Source organism: Cavia porcellus, unplaced genomic scaffold (genome assembly GCF_034190915.1).
Source record: "Cavia porcellus strain 051 isolate PalLab524CR breed Dunkin Hartley unplaced genomic scaffold, mCavPor4.1 scaffold_6, whole genome shotgun sequence".
In the NCBI taxonomy this organism is placed as follows: Eukaryota; Metazoa; Chordata; class Mammalia; order Rodentia; family Caviidae; genus Cavia; species Cavia porcellus.
The window spans coordinates 91392680-91409165 of record NW_026947489.1 but is presented as its reverse complement, the minus strand read 5'-3'; the positions used below and the strand labels follow the sequence as shown (position 1 = coordinate 91409165).

At 56.4% G+C, this 16486-nt stretch overlaps 1 protein-coding gene across 3 annotated transcripts; it reads left to right on the top strand.

The window, feature by feature from the left end:
• The first annotated feature begins 343 nt into the window (after positions 1-343).
• Positions 344-15253, top strand: Tbx21 (T-box transcription factor 21). Of its 3 annotated transcripts, none has more exons than XM_063251439.1 (7): positions 344-574; positions 3177-4940; positions 12588-12742; positions 12943-13064; positions 13427-13585; positions 13697-13758; positions 13896-15253. In XM_063251439.1, exons 2-7 carry the CDS (start codon positions 4447-4449, stop codon positions 14512-14514), a joined length of 1611 nt encoding a protein of 536 aa, XP_063107509.1. In that variant the 5' UTR covers positions 344-574; positions 3177-4446; the 3' UTR covers positions 14515-15253. The 3 variants fall into 3 exon arrangements, with proteins under 3 accessions (XP_063107509.1, XP_063107508.1, XP_013004884.2); XM_063251438.1 differs by lacking the exon at positions 344-574 and adding an exon at positions 2006-2372; XM_013149430.2 differs by lacking the exon at positions 344-574 and having other exon boundaries at positions 2486-4940.
• The last annotated feature ends 1233 nt before the right edge of the window (positions 15254-16486 follow it).

The window sequence follows — 16486 nt, the reverse complement described above, 5'->3', positions numbered from 1 at the left end:
ACAGAGGACCTGGCAGTGGGGGTGAAGCCTGCAGTGCTGTCTCCCGCCAGCGCCCTTCCCTGGCTCCCGGGCCCAAAGCCCTGGGAACCCTTCCCACCCTCACCACCTCCCCCCACCCCATCCAGTAGCCAAACCCTGCTTCCTGCCTGAGATTAAGGCCAGTGGGGTGGGGTGGGGATGCCTCTCCCCAGGCCTCCCTGAAGCTTGCCCCTTTGCCGTGTACCCGAAATCTTGATGTCTCTTGGAAGCATTAAAGGGGAGCTGCAGGCTGAGCACTCCCTCCTTGGGGGATGTGCCGTGTGAAGTGGTACATGATGGCACGTGGGTCTCGTGTGAAAAGCTGCTGAGAGAGATATTTATTTATTTTTGCCTTTTTTGAGACAAGGTTTCACTATGCAGTTCAGGCTCGACTCAGACTCACAGCAATCCTCCTGCCTCAGCCTCCCAGAGCATGACAACTGTGCATCACCATACCCCACCTGATGAGAGATTAAGCAAGACGGGAGAGATCTTCAGAGTTAGGGGTGCTGTGGAGAGTGGAGAGGAGGACCAAGCTGTGGTCTGGAGCCCAAGAGTAAGTGCCCTCCAGCTGGGAGTGCCGGAGGGGTGATGGGTGGCCCAGCATGGGAGTGACAGCCTGAGCCCTTGGCCTTGTCCACACTGACCAGCCACCTGGCGCTGGGTGCCAGGGACTCGGAACTCTTGCAGCTGTCATGGTGGGGGGTGACCTACAGGTGCCGGTTTCTCCCTTCCCCCACTCTGGCTGCTAATCCGATGGTTCCGGCCATGCTATCCAAAGGACAGGCAGTCTGGGCCAGGGAGGATCAGTCGGAATGGGTGGATGGATGGACTCCGATGCCCCACGAGCCCTGGCGGCTAGATTTGGGGACCAGGGGACCAAACTTCTGTAGGGCAGCTCTGAGAATGTGTGTGCGAGACCGTGTGTGCCCTGGCAGGTGTGTGCCCGTGAGAACTCTGGCTCCTGGGTGTCACGTCACTAGCAAAAGCTCATTTGAGGGGCAATCTTCATTTATTTGTGGCCACCAGTCCCAGGGAGCTGGTTTGTCTCTGGTTCCATTAAGCTGTAGAGGCTGGAGGCCAGCCTGTCCCTTTCTGAGACCAGAGTCTTGGGGACACTCAGGCTCATCTGAGGCCCACGGCTCTTCGTGAATCTGAGGGACCCTTTGTGGATCAGCCCTGGAGGCCAAGGGCAGAAGAGGCAGGGTGAAGAGGCAGGAACTTCGAGGGGAGGAGAGAGGGACAATTCTCCAGCTGCCTGGGTCAGTGAGTCTGGGCCACTGCTCTCTTAGCTCTTTTGCTGACAGAAGCCAGGGAGTTCCAGCTGCTCCAAAGGCCCAGGGACCCTAGAACTCCCTGCAGGCCTCCCTGCCGTCCGAGTCCCAGAAGTCCACATGCTCATGGCTTAGGCCTGGGCTAGGCTCAGACAGTCTGCAGTGCGCGTGACCTCAGGTGCCCTGTTATTCTGAGTCTCGATGGGAAGCAACTGGAAAGGGAGCCTTGGGCACTCACAGGGGACAGAGGGTGAGGTTTTCTGAACCTGCACCGAGGGACCACTGGGCACCGTGCCCTGTGAGGATTCCTCTCCTGTACGTGGGAGGGGCCTGGCCCAGGAGTCTTCCAGCCCTGGCTCAGTGGCAAGCGGAAGGTGTCACTGTGCTGTCATGTCTGCCATCCAGCCTGCCTGTAAAATCTGTGTGATCGGGGGCCATCTCTGTCACCCTGGGCACCTGCTCCACCAGGGCCACCCGGTAGGGGCTGTGCATGCCGCCGTTGCCACCACCACCGGGAAGCCAGGGGATCCCAGGGGACCTCGCCCCTCTTCTCCCACCTCTCCAGCCTGGGAGTCTGGGAAGGAGGGTGAAGTGGCAGCAGGAAGAGGAGGTGTCACTGCCAGGGTTCTTCTCACCCAAGCTGGCAGAGGGGCGGGACTGGCAGTGGTGACACCAGGGCCACTCAGCCCCCGCTTTTCACAAGCACTTTCTTTTTTGGGTTGAGGAAATTGGAGGGAGGAGGGAGTGTGAGATCTGGGGCTGCTGAGCCTGACTGTGCGACCCTCTAATAGCCGGCCATCAGGCAGCAGAGAGACCACTTCAGCCCCCAGTCCTCCAGAGAGAAGTCCCCAGAGCCTCCTGATGCTGAGACCCACTGTCCCTCCTCCAGGGCTCCAGGGCTCAGTCAGCCCAGGCAGAAGGAGGGGGCTGGAGCCCTTGACCTGGAGGTTGGTGGGGGGAGACTAGGAAGAATCACAGCTTTGGCCTTCCTCAGCCAAGCACTTAGCAAAAATGTCGCCTGAAAAAAAAAGATGGAAGCATTCAACAGTCTCAGGTCTCCAAGGGAGGTCAGTCATTCAGGTGAGTCTTGTGGAAATCTCTTAGGTTTCACCAAAAGACATCCAAGGGAACAAAATCACGTTCCTTCAAGCAAGGCTGCCCTCCTTCCCACAGCAGGGAGAAATTTGCAGGTTCCTCAGGGCCTGGGGAAATGGGTGGTAAAGGGTTGTGTAGGAGCCTAGAGCCTGTTTCTGGTGTTACTATGCATCTGGTCCCCACCCTAGGGGACGCACTGCCCCTCACTCACTCTCTGGGTCGCGCCCGCCTGCTGGGATCCCCTGCTTCAGCTGCCTCTTGTTCAGCTCTAGTTGGGAGCAGAATGTCCCCGTGGGCCCCTATGGGTGAAGCCCTGTTGGGCTAGGAAGAAATGAAGAGATGGGACAGCCCCCAGGGGAGGACCAGAGAGGGCAGATGGGAGAGAGGAGAAGACACCCTGTAACACGGCGAAACTGTCAAAAAGTCTTTCAGAAACACTCTTTAACATGTAAACTTTATACAGGGACATGCAAAAGTCTCTGTGACACCTCACTGAGTGAGAAAAAGGAAAAAAAAATCATGAAATGATGTGTTTGTGTGCATGCAAAAGACAGAGACACAGTGGTGTGACATCTGGAAGTGAGTCCACCACAGTGTTGGTCCTGTCTTGCCTTCCAGGGGTAGTATTCCGGGTCATTTACAGAACTGTGCTTTTGCTTTTCTGTTCTGCTTGCTTAGAGTGTGTGTGCGCTTGTTTTTTTCCGTGTGTACCTGCATGTGTGTGAAGCCTAAGATTTCCATAAGACTCACCTTCTGATTTTTAAAATTTTGTTTTATCTTCACACACAGGAAAACTCCCAAAGGTGCTATTTTCATTCTGGGGGGAGGGGAAAGGATGCTCCTCATCACAAAAGCACGATTGCATCACTCAGCAGAGAAGGAAGATGGAGGCCCCTGTCCTCCCTGCCCGCCAGTTCCAGGTCTTTCTCGAAGCAGTCTTTCACCCGGCTGCTGTAAGCTAAGTGCCAAGTGTGGCACGCTAGCAACTAGGTGTAAGGCTCACGGCTCGCCTGAGAAGTAGATGCATTTGTCTCCCCAGTTCCCTCCAAAGCTCCATAGCTGACCCTCCAAGCCAGGGAAGCGAGTTGCTCTGGACATCTAGACCTGAGTCACCGGCAAAGCCAGGCCCAGAGTGCTGTCCATGCCTGCGGCAGCCCAATACCACATACAGGGCCTGAGTGCTCAGCCCTGTGCCAGAGCTGGCATGGTGGCTGCAGCTCGGCCCAGGCCAGGGCTCTACCACCCCAGCCTTGGGTGGGGGGTCCTGAGGACAGGCTGCTGCGATCCCCTTTAAGGAGCCTGCTGCCCACCCAGTTCTGGTCCACTCAAAGACTGAAAGTGCCAGATATTCAGACATGGCCCAGCGGGCCTCTGGCCTGGAAAAAAAGGGCCAAGCTCTGTGCAGCCACGCAGCACAAGGCTGGAGCACACAGTAGGCCCCAGTGAATATCCATGCCTGCTCGTGCTGCAGCAATGCCCAGCTGGTGCCATCTGGGCCGTCGTCACCCAAGGTTTCCTGTAGGACAGGGCCTTGGAGCTGAGCCCTCAGAGATGAGTGGGACTTCCCCAGGGTGCCAGGGACAGCGACGGGGCCGGGGCTTGAGGCGGCACGGCTGAGTTTCCCAGAAGGCATGCTCTTGGAGCACGAAGGACGCAGGGCACAGAGGCCCAGGGACCGCTTATCTCCACCGCGCGGCTTGGGGGGCGCACTCCTCGACGACCGCGGCGGCCCAGACTTCGCCGGGTATTGGCCAGGAGACAGCGGGCGGGGCGGGGCGAGGCCGTGGAGGCGGGTGGGGACCCGGAGAGCTTCATAAAGCGTCGGCGGAGGTCGGCGGGGCGCTAGTGACAGCGGCCCGCGGGAGAGGGAGCCCAGGAGCCGCGCGCCTGCCGGACGCGGACGCGGGCGCGGGAGCGAGGCGCCCCAGCCCAGGCCGGGGGCGGTGCCCCCTCAGGCCCCGCCCCGGCGCCCCCAAGTCCTCTCGCCCCCTCCTCCCGCGCGGAGAGGACCGGTCCCCGACGGCGGAGCGGAGCGAGGCAGGCGCCCAGCGCGCCCCGGATGGGCGTCGTGGGGCCGGGCTGCCGAGAGATGCTGACAGGCACCGAGCCGATGCCGACGGGCGACGAGGGCCGCGCTCCAGGCGACTCTCAGCCGCGCTACTTCTACCCGGACTCGGGCGCGCCCGACGCGGGGGACCGTCGCGGAGCCGGCGGCCTCGGGGCGCCCTACGCTGGGGGCGCCCTGGTGTCCGCGCCCCCAGGCCGCTTCCTCGGCGCTTACGCGTACCCGCCCCGGGCCCCGGCCGCCGGCTTCCCGGGGGCGCCCGAGCCCTTCCCGCCGCCCGCGGGCGCCGACGGCTTCCAGCCCCCTGCGGACGGCGCCTACGCGGCCCCCGACCCGCGCGCCGGGCTCTATCCCGGGCCGCGCGACGACTTCGCGCTGCCCGCCGGGCTCGAGGTGTCCGGGAAACTGCGAGTCGCGCTCAACAACCACCTGCTGTGGTCCAAGTTCAGCCAGCACCAGACGGAGATGATCATCACCAAGCAGGGCCGGTGAGTGCGGCCGGGGACCGGCTTCTCCGCTCCTCTTGCCTTTCTCTCCAGACCGCGCCGGTGGTTGCGGCCTTCGGCCTGGGCTCGAGCTCCGGCGGGATGGCGAGCGGGCTCGCAGCGAGGCCGGGGAGCCCTCCGGGGGGCTGCAGAGGCGGGGGCAGCCCGAGGGCTCCCGCAGGCTCGCGGGGAGCCAGGGCTAAGAAAGGCCGCGCTGGCGTGCGCCCCGTGCCCTTGTGGGGGTCCCGCGGCATCGGGAGCGCGCATTGGGGTCCGATGGGCTGGGCGCCTCTCAGGACCTTTGAGCCGCGGACTGGAGCGCTGGGGTGACACCCTGACCACCGAGGCCCACCGTACCTTCTGCGTCTCTGCTGCGCGCTGGTCTAGAGCAGAGTTGGTAGTGGTGCTGGGTGGCAGAAGGGGATTTGGTGACATCGAGGGGCAGTTGCCAAGTTGTCTTTCCGGTGTAAGTTTGAGATCATATGTCGTGTGTGTGTGTGTGTGTGTGTGTGTGTGTGTGTGTGTAGTGCGGGGGGGGGGGGACAAGGAAGGTTGTGGAGGACACGGATCCATTTACCCCAAATGGCCCAGGCCTAAGCAGGTGGCCCTCACCCAGGACCCGAAGTGGTGGCCAGCCTGCCAGGGCTCCCTTTGAAGCTGGTCCCTGCAAATGTGCGCACTCCTCTGCCCAGTTGGTCACTGACTCACCCTGGGGAAGTTGGAAGGGGGAGCCCGTGACTCTAGGGGTCCCCGATCCTGGGACATCAGCTGTAGCGTTCAGGGCTGGGGCTGCTGCTTCCGGATAGAGGCTTCTCAGTTAGGCAAGAAGGAGAAACAACCTGCGTGGTGTTTGTTTAGTGAGCAGCACCCCGAATGTGCCTCCACCCTTCCCAGGGGTTCCATGGAGGTAGGGGGCCAGCCGGGCACTCTGGATGCAGGGGTGATGTCCCTGGTGTTGAAGAGCACCAAGGGTGGGGCCAGGGACAGGTGCGGGGAGGCCTTGCCCAGAGGGCACTCATTGTGGGCCTTGCTGGTGCATTGTGGCTCCAGGCAACATCTGGGGGTTCATCCTGGAGAAGGCAGCTCAGCCCCCACCACTGAGGCCTTCTGTGCCAGCCCCACCCAGTCCCTCTCCGGTGTCCCCAGAGACAGGCTAGGTGTCTGGTCCCCGGATGTCCAAATTGGAAGGGACCCGGAAAGATCCTATCCATTCTCCCATTGCACAGACCAGGGAGGCCAAACTCCTGGGAGATTCCCCAGGCTCTGACTGACTCAGAGCCTGGGTTTCTTTCTGTCCCTGAAGCCGCCGGTGAAGACAGCCAACCACGCTGTCGTTGGCCTCAGTCATGGGCTCAGGTGCTTTCACTTCCATTATTTCACTGCACCAGGTACATGATCGTTCTCTCCATTGTAACACCAGGGAGGGACAGCTGGTGGCTTGCATCCCTCAGCAGAGGGCCAGTGTGAGCCCTGCCATGGCCCCAGCAGATGTCCCCACAGCATCACCAGGCCTCTGCCCCTTCCTAGATGGCAGGGTAGATGGGACACCAGCCAGGACTTTGGGTCTGGTCGGGGCTTGATTGGCACCTGTTGGTCCATTCAGGGGCTCCGGGGAGGCACTTCTGGGGCATGTATCATCCCGGCTTTTCATCGGAAGATTCTCACTGCCTCGCTTTTAGATCCATGGGCTTACCCTACCTTCTGGTGGAGCTAAGGATGAAACCTAGGGCCTCATGGACGCTAAATTTTTTATATGAAAAAAAATACATCGGGGAGCGGTGGCGTGCGCCTATAATCCCAGCACTGAGAGGCTGAGGCAGGAGGATTGTTGCAAAGTGAGTTACAAAGTGAGCTCAAGGCCAGCCTGAATTACATAGGGAGACCTTGTCTCAAAAAGACAAAGAAACTCAAAAGACAAAAAAGTCTCAACACATACAAGAGTGGACAGAACAGTTTACCAGGTTTTTGTCTTTGTTAGTACCGGTCCAGCTTTAGTCTTCTTCACTGCTTCTGTGACTGCACATGGATTAGTAATTTAGTGACTAACTGATAAATCTAGGTGTTGTTTCACCCTTAAATCTTTCTCCCTGCACCTGTGGAAATGAATCATAAAAAAATAAACACAGCGACCATCATCTTAGCCCTGCAGAAAGCTGAGGTGGGAGGATCTTGAATTCTAGGTCACCCTGGGTAAGGTAGCAGGATCTTGTCTCAAAAACAAGCAAAGGACAGCCTCTGCGGTCCTTAGCAAATTCAGAAATTCCTGAGCATCACCAAGTTCTCCTGTTTCACAAATGTGTGCCTGTGTCAGTGTGTTTTGTAACTTTTTTATTTTTTATTTTTATCGGTACCAGGCTTTGTAACTTTTGACTTCATTTTTATTTCTTTGGTCCTGGGGATCCGAATCAAGGCCTGTGCACTGAGCTACATCTGCAAGCCCTTTTATTAGTGTTTGTTTGTTTATTTGAGACAAGGTCTCCCTATGCAGTTCAGGCTGGCCTTGAACTCATGCTGATCCTCCTGCCTCACCCCCGCCACCCCCAGTGCTAGCACACATCTGGCCTTCTGTTTTATTTTGAGTCCCTAAATTGCCCAGAATGGACTTGAATTTGCAATCTTCCTGCCTCAGCCTCCCAGAGTGCTGGGATGACGGGTGTGGCTACCCATCAGGCCTTACACTTTAATCCCTTTTATGGGGCCATTTTTGGGTAACATGGGGTCCCAGTTGGAAGGGGCTCACAGATCCTCACCATTTCCTTTGGTATCGCCCTAGTCCGGCCTCAGGGGCTGCTGCTGGGGAGGGGGGAAGGGATAGAGTTCACCCCACCCCCAGCCAGCATGGCCCAGGTCTTCTTAGCTTGGGCTTCTGAGAGCTGGGAAGTCTGTGGCCATTTCCTCCCCACTCAGGCTTTGGGGCTCAGATAACGCTTCCTTTCTGTCCTCCATTTTGGCGGGCTGGCTGGTGCCTCCGTGGGTTCCAGTGACCTGGCAGTCACCACCACGTCACCCACGAACTTTTTCCTTTTTGAAAACTTCCTGCACCCCAGGCCCGGCCGCAACCCTGCAGCCCATGGCCTGGGCTGACTCACCCTGTCCTGGCCCCTCCTCCCCTGCCCACTCGGGCCACCCTGGGCCTGGACCAGCCGGTGGCCTTGGGCCTTGGGTGGGAACAGATGGGGAGCAGAGGAGGATTGGGGTGCAGAGAGGAGCCACCGCCTCAGCTCAAGTCAGGTCAGGGGGGGGGCTAGGCACAAAATGGTAGTGGGGACCCCAGGGAACCCCTGGGACCAAGTGTGTGTGAAGCCTGAGCCTCGAATCTGCACCAGGCAGAGAGCAGCCTTGCTGAGAGGAGGAGGAGCCGTGTGTGGGTGTGGATTAGTGGCTGGTAATCCCCGCTCTTCTGGTGTGATTGGCTGATTATTGTAATTAAGGTAACTTTGAGGAGCTCTGTGTTCAGCAGCTCAGTTTGCACTTGGATTCGTGGATGTGAAGTTGGGGGCTGGGAAAACAGGGGTTCTGGTCCCACAGCGCCCTGGCCAGCTCTGCCACCATCAGTATTTCATTTCCCCCGCCACATTCCCAATTCTGAGAACTGCTTCATGCCTTTAAAAAAGTTATTTTGGGCTTCAGGTTGCTTTCTTTCAGGGCTGATGCCCGTGCTTTCTTTTTCAGCAGGTGGGGAAGTATCAACAGCTTGCTTTCCTTCTTGCTCGCTCTTTCTTTCTTTCTTTCTTTCTTTTTTTCTTTCTTTCTTTCTCTTTCATTTTCTTTTTAAAAGATGGAATCTCAGCCTGGACTCCATAGTGAGTTCAAAGTCAGCCTGAACTATATGTAGTTCATAGCGAGACCGTATCCCAAAAAAACAATAAAAGAGGGCCAGGTGTAGCGGCACAAGTGCTCCCTGGCAAGTTTGAGTCCTGATACAAAAAAAAAAAAAAAAAATCGGGGGAGCAGGGAGATGAGATCTCTGTATGTTGCCCAGCAGGGTGGGAAATCCTGGGCACAAGTGATCCTCCTGCCTCAGCCTCCTTAGCATCTAGGACGGCAGGAGCCTCCCCCTGGGCCCCACTCAGCTTTGATTTTTTTTTTTTTTGTTTTTGGTGGCTGGTTTGCAAATGGCCACTTGATTTCTGTGAAGCAGGTCCAAAGTTGGTTGGAGGAGGAGAAAGACGCCTTGAAGGCCCACTTCCTGGCATTTTGCATTTTGGCAGACACAGAGCATCGGCAAGATGGCTTCTCCTCTCGTTGTTGTACTGTGGCGTGAACTCAGGGCCTTCAGACTACATCCCAGGATTTCTTTCTTTCTTTCTTTTTTAGTTTTTTTTTTTTTTTTTTTTTTTTGGTCTTTTTCCTTTTTATCGGTACCAGGGATCGAACTCAAGGCAGGCGCTTATGCCACTGAGCTAAATCCCCAGCCCCTCTTTTTTAGTTTTGTGATAAGGTCTTGCTAAGTTCTCCAGGCTAGGCACTTTAAAAGGTGGTACCAAATCAGGCATGGTGGTAAACACCTGTAATGATAGCACTCTGGGAGGCTGAGGCAGGAGGATTATAAATTTCACCCCAGTCTGTGTGATTTTTTTTTTTTTTTTTGGTCTTTCTTGAGGCAGGGTCTCATTATGCAGTTCAGGCTGGCCTTGAACTCATTTTGTAGCCGACGGTGGCCTCAAAATTGCAGTGATCCTCCTGCCTCAGGCTAACGAGTACTGGAATTATAGGCATGTGCCACCTCACCAAGCCTTGGCTCAAAATTTAAAAAATAAAAAGGGTGAAGGCCCTAGGTTTAATCCTCAGTACCACACACAAAAAAAGTAGTAAATAAAAATAAGTACCAGTTTATACCCCACCGATAGTCACAAGATGGCTAAGCATTCGGTGAACAAAACTATCTATCTCTTTGTTTAATTCACGCAGAAAAATGGGGACTAGCAGTCGGGCATATTGGTAAATATCTATGATCTCAGCACTCAGGAGGCTGATACAGGAGGAACACTGTGATCCGGCATACACGGTGAAATCCTGTCTGAAAAAAACAACAAAAAAAATTGTGGCTGGGCCAGGGCAGGAGCTGGTGACTCGGGGAGCAGTTATGGTGACCCCGTGAGCAGCTGGAGGTAGAAGCTCTTTTGGGGTCCACAGCAGTTGAAGCCTTGCTCTGTGGGGTGGGGTGGTCAGCAGTTTGGGGGACTCAGATCAGACCCATCTCCATTCTTCCCAGTCAATTACGTAAACCAGAAGCTGTTTTGGGATTCCAGCTGGTAGACTTCTAGGGTGAACCAGAGAACCCCTGTCATCTTCTTGTGTCTCCTCCATCTCATGCTATAGAAATAAAAGAAAGACAAGGACCGCACCCCGACTTTGCTCGTCTACCAAGGGGCTCTCACCAAACCTTTCTGAGCCTCAGTTTTGCCAAATATAAAATAAGAAATCACATCTCGTGTCTCAAAAGCCTGGCTTGATAAACTGGCTGGGCATGAGCAGAGGTTCAACCAGGGAGTTTCAGGGTGGGGGTGCAGCTCTGGGGTACAGCACTAGCCTAGCAGGCTCGAGGCCCTGGGGTCCATCCTTAGTGGTTAAAAAAAAGAATGTTCCCGTCCACTTCTTTTTTTTTTTTTGTCTTTTTCCTTTTTATTGGTACCAGGGATCAAACTCACGACTGCTTGCTTGCAAGGCAGGCACTTACGCCGCTGAGCTAAATCCCCAGCCCCCCTTCCATTTCTTTATTTGTTCCTACAAGTTTGGACAGGAACTGGTTACAAAATAGGAAACAGTGGCTTTACCACTGTCAGAGGTTGAGATGGTTTGAGAAACGGGTGAGAAATATTGTTTTTTGTGTTTTTGAAGCAGAGTCTCAGAGGCCCAGGCTGGCCTTGAACTCAGCTCAGATCTCACCCCTCAGCCTCCCAAGTGCTGGGTTGACTCCCAAGGCCCGGCTAAAAATGTTTAATTTCAAGACACAGTCTTTCCTGTTGAGTCACTTAGGTGCCCAAGCTGGGTTAGAACTTGGGATCTTCCTGCCTCAGCCTCCCAGAGTGCCGGGACTATACGTGTGCACTTGTGTATTTGGCTTGAGTTTTATATCTTTTGAGCTTCAAAACAGTCTGCAGAGGACAGGTGGACCAGAGTTAATTAATATGTGTATTTAGAACCTGGTGTGAGGGCTGAGGCAGGAGAATCACCGTGAGTTTGAGGCCAGCCTGGGCCACATAAGCAAGTTCAAGCCCAGCCTGGACACTATAGCAAGACCCTGTCTTAGAAATAAATAAACAAATAAATAACCATGTAGTTGTAGGTGAAGACACTGAGATCTGGCTTGGGAGTGCTTAGCCAAAGTTGTGGCACCAACATTTCTGTGTTCGGAAATCTCGCAGGAATCTCCCAGGCCCTCCAGGGGGACATTTCAAGATTGACAGGGGTGTGGTTTGGGGCCCTTCTGGGGACTGGCACCCATCAAAAAGTGTTTGGAGACCCTGGAACCTTTCCTCCCAGGATTGCTGACTCAGACACCCGGGCAGGGGGGAGGAGGAGGGGGTGAGGGAGGGAGGAGGGGGGAGGGATGAAAAGCACTTCCCACAAGGCTTTGCTTCTAACGCTCTGAGGACCCTGCTCTTCCTGCTGGGGTTTGAAGAGAAAGGCGGCCACGGGAGCTGGCCACGCTCTGGCACTGGTGGCTGCTTCCAGAGTGGCACGGTGTGGGGCGTGGCTGGAGGGAGGGCCTGGTCAGGTGTTGCAGGCAGGGCATTGTGGAGGTGAGGAGCAATGGCTGGGTTTGGCAAAGTCGGGGGAAGGGGGTTCCTGTAGCCATAGCGACCTGGCAGCCGGCCAGGGTGGCATGGATGGCGGAGATGGCTCCCAGCTGATGGCGGTCGTGATAGTGGAGTGGTGGTTTGGAGGGTGGAGATGACGGGGCAGAGACGGTGGAAGTGGTGGGGCTGGTGGAGGCGGAGGTGGCTTGTTCTCCAGTAAACCGTGGCCCAGTATGGGCTCTGCAGCGTGGCACCCTGGTTGCTGCCCCTGGGAACCAAGTCCCCAAGGCCACCTCCTGGAGGGGCAGATCTCCCTGTCCATGCAGTGACTTCCCCCACAGCCTGGACCTGGGCAGGCCACCGAGTTGGAGGTCACAGGGGGTGGGGGGAACTGGGGCTCCATCCGTGCAGGGCTGCGGTTCACCCTTGTCCACCTGAAAGCACACTATGTTTAGGGGCAGGGTGACACTGTAAGAGGCCAGCACACACAGTGCCCCCAGGGGCTGGGAACGTAGCTCAGGGGCACAGCAGCTGCCCAGCAAGTTCGAGGTCCTGGGTTCCATCCTCGGTAGCAGAAAACAGAAAGGGGGGGGGGGCAAAAACAAAACAAAAACCTAAACCAGGTTTGGTGTCGTGTGCCTATAATCCCACCACCCGGGAGGCTGAGGCAGGAGGGTCAATAAGAGTTTAAGGCCAGCCTGGGCTACAAAGACCTGACCTAAAAAAAAAAGTAAAGTTCGTACCGCATACGTTGTTCCTTATGCCTGCCTTTCCCACCTGGCCAGCTGGCTTCTTGGGCTTCTGCCCTTGGCTCTGGTGAGCAGCAGGAGGCCGGCTCGGGCTTGCCAGGTGGGCCTGGTGACCAGCCACTGCGCGGGGCAATAAGCCGGGGGTCCTCTCCTCACAGGCGGATGTTCCCATTCCTGTCTTTCACCGTGGCCGGGCTGGAGCCCACCAGCCACTACAGGATGTTCGTGGACGTGGTCCTGGTGGACCAGCACCACTGGCGGTACCAGAGCGGCAAGTGGGTGCAGTGCGGCAAGGCTGAGGGCAGCATGCCAGGTAGGGTACGAATGGAGCCCAGGAGTGCTGGACGCCCCCTGGTGGATCCCCAGGCCCACTCCGCTGCCCACCCTGCCCCTCCCCGCCGCTTCCCTTTGGCTTCCCTTTCTCTCCAGCTGGTCCCAGCATGCACCCCGGTGTCACGCCCACCCCTCAGGAGCGGGCTGGCAGGGGCCAACGCTGTTGCCGCCCATCCGCAGGGAACCGCCTCTACGTGCATCCAGACTCCCCCAACACCGGCGCCCACTGGATGCGGCAGGAAGTCTCCTTCGGGAAACTGAAGCTCACCAATAACAAGGGCGCCTCCAACAACGTGACCCAGGTCAGTGTTCCCGCCCTCCAAGGCGGCCATCCCCAGGAATCAGAGACCCCTCTGAGACCACAGGAAGGGTTGGAGGAGGGCCTTGTGACATTGTTAGGTCCATTATATATATATAATTTTGAGAAGAGTCTCGCTATGCAATTCAGGTCTTGAACTCACTTTATAGCCCAGGCTGCTCTCAAACTGGCAAAGATCCTCCCGCTTCAGCCTCCCACATGCAGCACTATGCCCAGTTTAAATGTCCTGGCTCTTATGCTGATAACTTCGGTCACAGTGGACTTCTAGGGATGGGAAAGGGGACCAGAGGGATCCCTTGGGCTGGGAGCAGGACCCGCCATGGTCTGTCGTCCCCCGCTCTGCAGATGATTGTGCTGCAGTCCCTACATAAGTACCAGCCCCGGCTGCACATCGTGGAGGTGAACGACGGGGAGCCCGAGGCCGCCTGTTCTGCATCCAACACGCACATCTTCACCTTCCAGGAGACGCAATTCATCGCCGTCACCGCCTACCAGAACGCGGAGGTGACCCAAGCCAGGGACCCAGGGGCAACCGTGGGCCAGGATCTCCCGTGGGAGGGATCTGGGGAGCTTCTGGACGCAGGGCCCAGGTGACCCTGTGTCCCCTCTCTCCAGATCACGCAGCTGAAAATTGATAACAACCCCTTTGCCAAAGGATTCCGGGAGAACTTCGAGTCGTGAGTGTCACTGGGTGCTTGTTCGAGGGTGCGCCAGGTGGAGGCTGGGGCCAGGAGGGAACCTGCAGCTCTGGGCTGGCTCCTGGGTGGCCAGTTCTGCTTGTGACCCCAGCTTTCTCACGTCCTGTTCTTTTTAGCATGTACACGTCTGTTGACACCAACGTCCCTTCTCCACCTGGACCCAACTGTCAACTCCTCGGGGGAGACCCCTACTCTCCTCTCCTCCCCAACCAGTACCCCGTTCCCGGCCGCTTCTACCCCGACCTGGCTGGCCAGGCCAAGGATGTGGTTTCGCAGCCCTACTGGCTGGGTGCTCCCCGGGACCACGGCTACGACTCGGACTTCCGAGGGGTTGGCGTGAAGCCTGCCTTCCTGCCCCCCGCGCCTGGGCCCACCATGCCCTACTACTGCGGCCAGGAGGTCCTGGCCCCCGGGGCCGGGTGGCCCGTGACCCCCCAGTACTCCCCCAAGATGGGCCCAGCCAGCTGGTTTCGCCCCATGCGGACTCTGCCCATGGAACCGGGACCTGGGGCACCCGAGGGCCGGGGGCCGGACCAGCAGGGCTCCCCGTCCCTGTGGACTGAGGTCACCGCTCTCCGGCCAGAGCCCGGTGGCTCAGGACTGGGTGAAGGAGACTCTAAGAGGAGACGGGTGTCCCCCTACCCTTCCAGCGGTGACAGCTCGTCCCCTGCAGGGGCCCCCTCTCCTTTTGAGAAGGAGGCCGAAGGCCAGTTTTATAACTATTTTCCCAATTGAGTGGAGGGTGCAGGGCCACGAATGGGACAGATCCAGTGCCATCAGATGAGAGGCTACCGTCTCACCTGGGAGACAGACCCCATGGAGAAGCCCCCTCCTTCTGTTGCCTTTCCTTTGGTGATTGGTTGGGGCCCAGGGAGGCCAAGAAGGATTCTGGGGTTCCTCGCTGCATCCTGGAGTATCTGTCCCCAGGTCCTTCCCCTGCCCGAACTGTAGCCCCATGCCCCATGGGGGACAAGAAATGATGCCAGGAGGCCTGGGACCTGGGGAGCTGGGGAGGGGCTGGGACCCGGCCACCAGCTCTCCTCCTCCGTGAGGTGATGCAAGTTCTGTTGTCATGTGTTAGTCTGAGCTGAAGGGAAGGACACATGGACTCTGGAACAGTCAGCCAGCCTGGGCCGGGGACTCAGCTCAATGGAACAGTGCCTACCTTGCAAACCTGAGGTTGTGAGTTCGAATCCCAGTGCCAGAAAAACCCAGAATCTGATAAAACAACCAGCCGGCCAGCCTCAGGGAGGGGCACGGGACTACAGGGAGCTGGCCGGGCCCCTACCTTGGGAGACAAGCCTGGATACAGAGGAAGCATCTGGGCCAGCCAGGGCTTGTTGGTTGTTCATGCGTGTTTCTTTCTCTGTATTTTTCTGAATGGGGGAGGCTATTTATTGTGCGGAGAGTGGTAGCTGGGGACCTTTCCTCTGTCCCCATCACTTTCTGGAAATAAACATCAAGCTGTCAAGTGTCTCAGTCCCTGTCGGTATGGGGGGCTGGGGGGGGGGTGGCTCTTACTGGGGGAGACAGACCCTTCTAGGAACCAGGAGTGGCTTCATTGCTCAGGCTTTAACTGACAGAGAGGCTGCCCATCCTGCCTCAGGGCTCATCGAGAAGGTTGAGGCCTCCTGTCAAGGCTTCTGGGACAGAGGTGACTCTCACCCTGCGTGTGCACCCTGAGCCAGGCCTGAGGACCAGGCCAGGGGACCCAGTTGGGGGTTGGCGGGCTTCTGTAGGGATCATTCTGTATGAATCCACTGCCCCCTGCCTTCGCTTCTAAGGTTGTCCAAGGATTAAAGGGCTAAATAGAAACAACTGTGTCGTTTATTTTTGTTGTTTTGAGACCAGTTCTCACTGTGTAGCCCGGGCTGGCCTTGAACTTGGAGCAACCCTCTTGCCTCAGCCTCCCGGGAACTGGGGTTACAGGTGTGCACTGCCACAGTCAGACAGAAAGGAAGGGGAGTCGTGGTCCAGCCTTATGCTGCCATCTTTTTCCAGAACTCAGGTTGTGTTCTGCAGATGCTGTTATCTGGCTCATGAAAGTTCATTATTTTATTTCTTCACAATTAAAAATCTTTTGGAGTACAATCTTTTATATGCTATACAATTCAAGAACTAAAATGACGTAATGATTACTAACATATTTCCCTATCCTACTGTCTTTCAGAAAAAGTACCTTGAAATTTGCATTTATTATTTTGTTTTTAATATATATAGATATAGATAGACAGACAGGTACTGGGAATTGAACTCAGGACCTCACACTTGACATGCAGACACTGTGCCACTGAGCTGTATCCCCTGTTCCTTGCATTTACTATATTTTTTTTCTTTTAAAATAATGTGATGAATCTGGTGTAGTGGTGCACATCCATCATCTCAGCACTTGGGAGGCTGAGGCAGAAGAATCAAGACCAGCCTGGAATATATAGTCCCTATCTCAAACTTCCTCCCTCAAAAAAAAAAAAAAAATACTGAATGTGATGGTGCTATAATTCCTGCACTGAGAAGGCTGAAACAAGAGGATCACACCAAGTTCAAGGCCAGCCTGAGCTCCATGGTGAGTTCAAGGTCAGCCTAGAATATATAGTGGGTGTAGCTCAGGAGGAAGGCCCTGGATTCAATTCTCCCATCCCCAAAAGAAAGACAGAAAAGAAAAAAAGAGCAGGTGAGCCATGTTTAGGAGAAAACTGAGGGCTCGTAG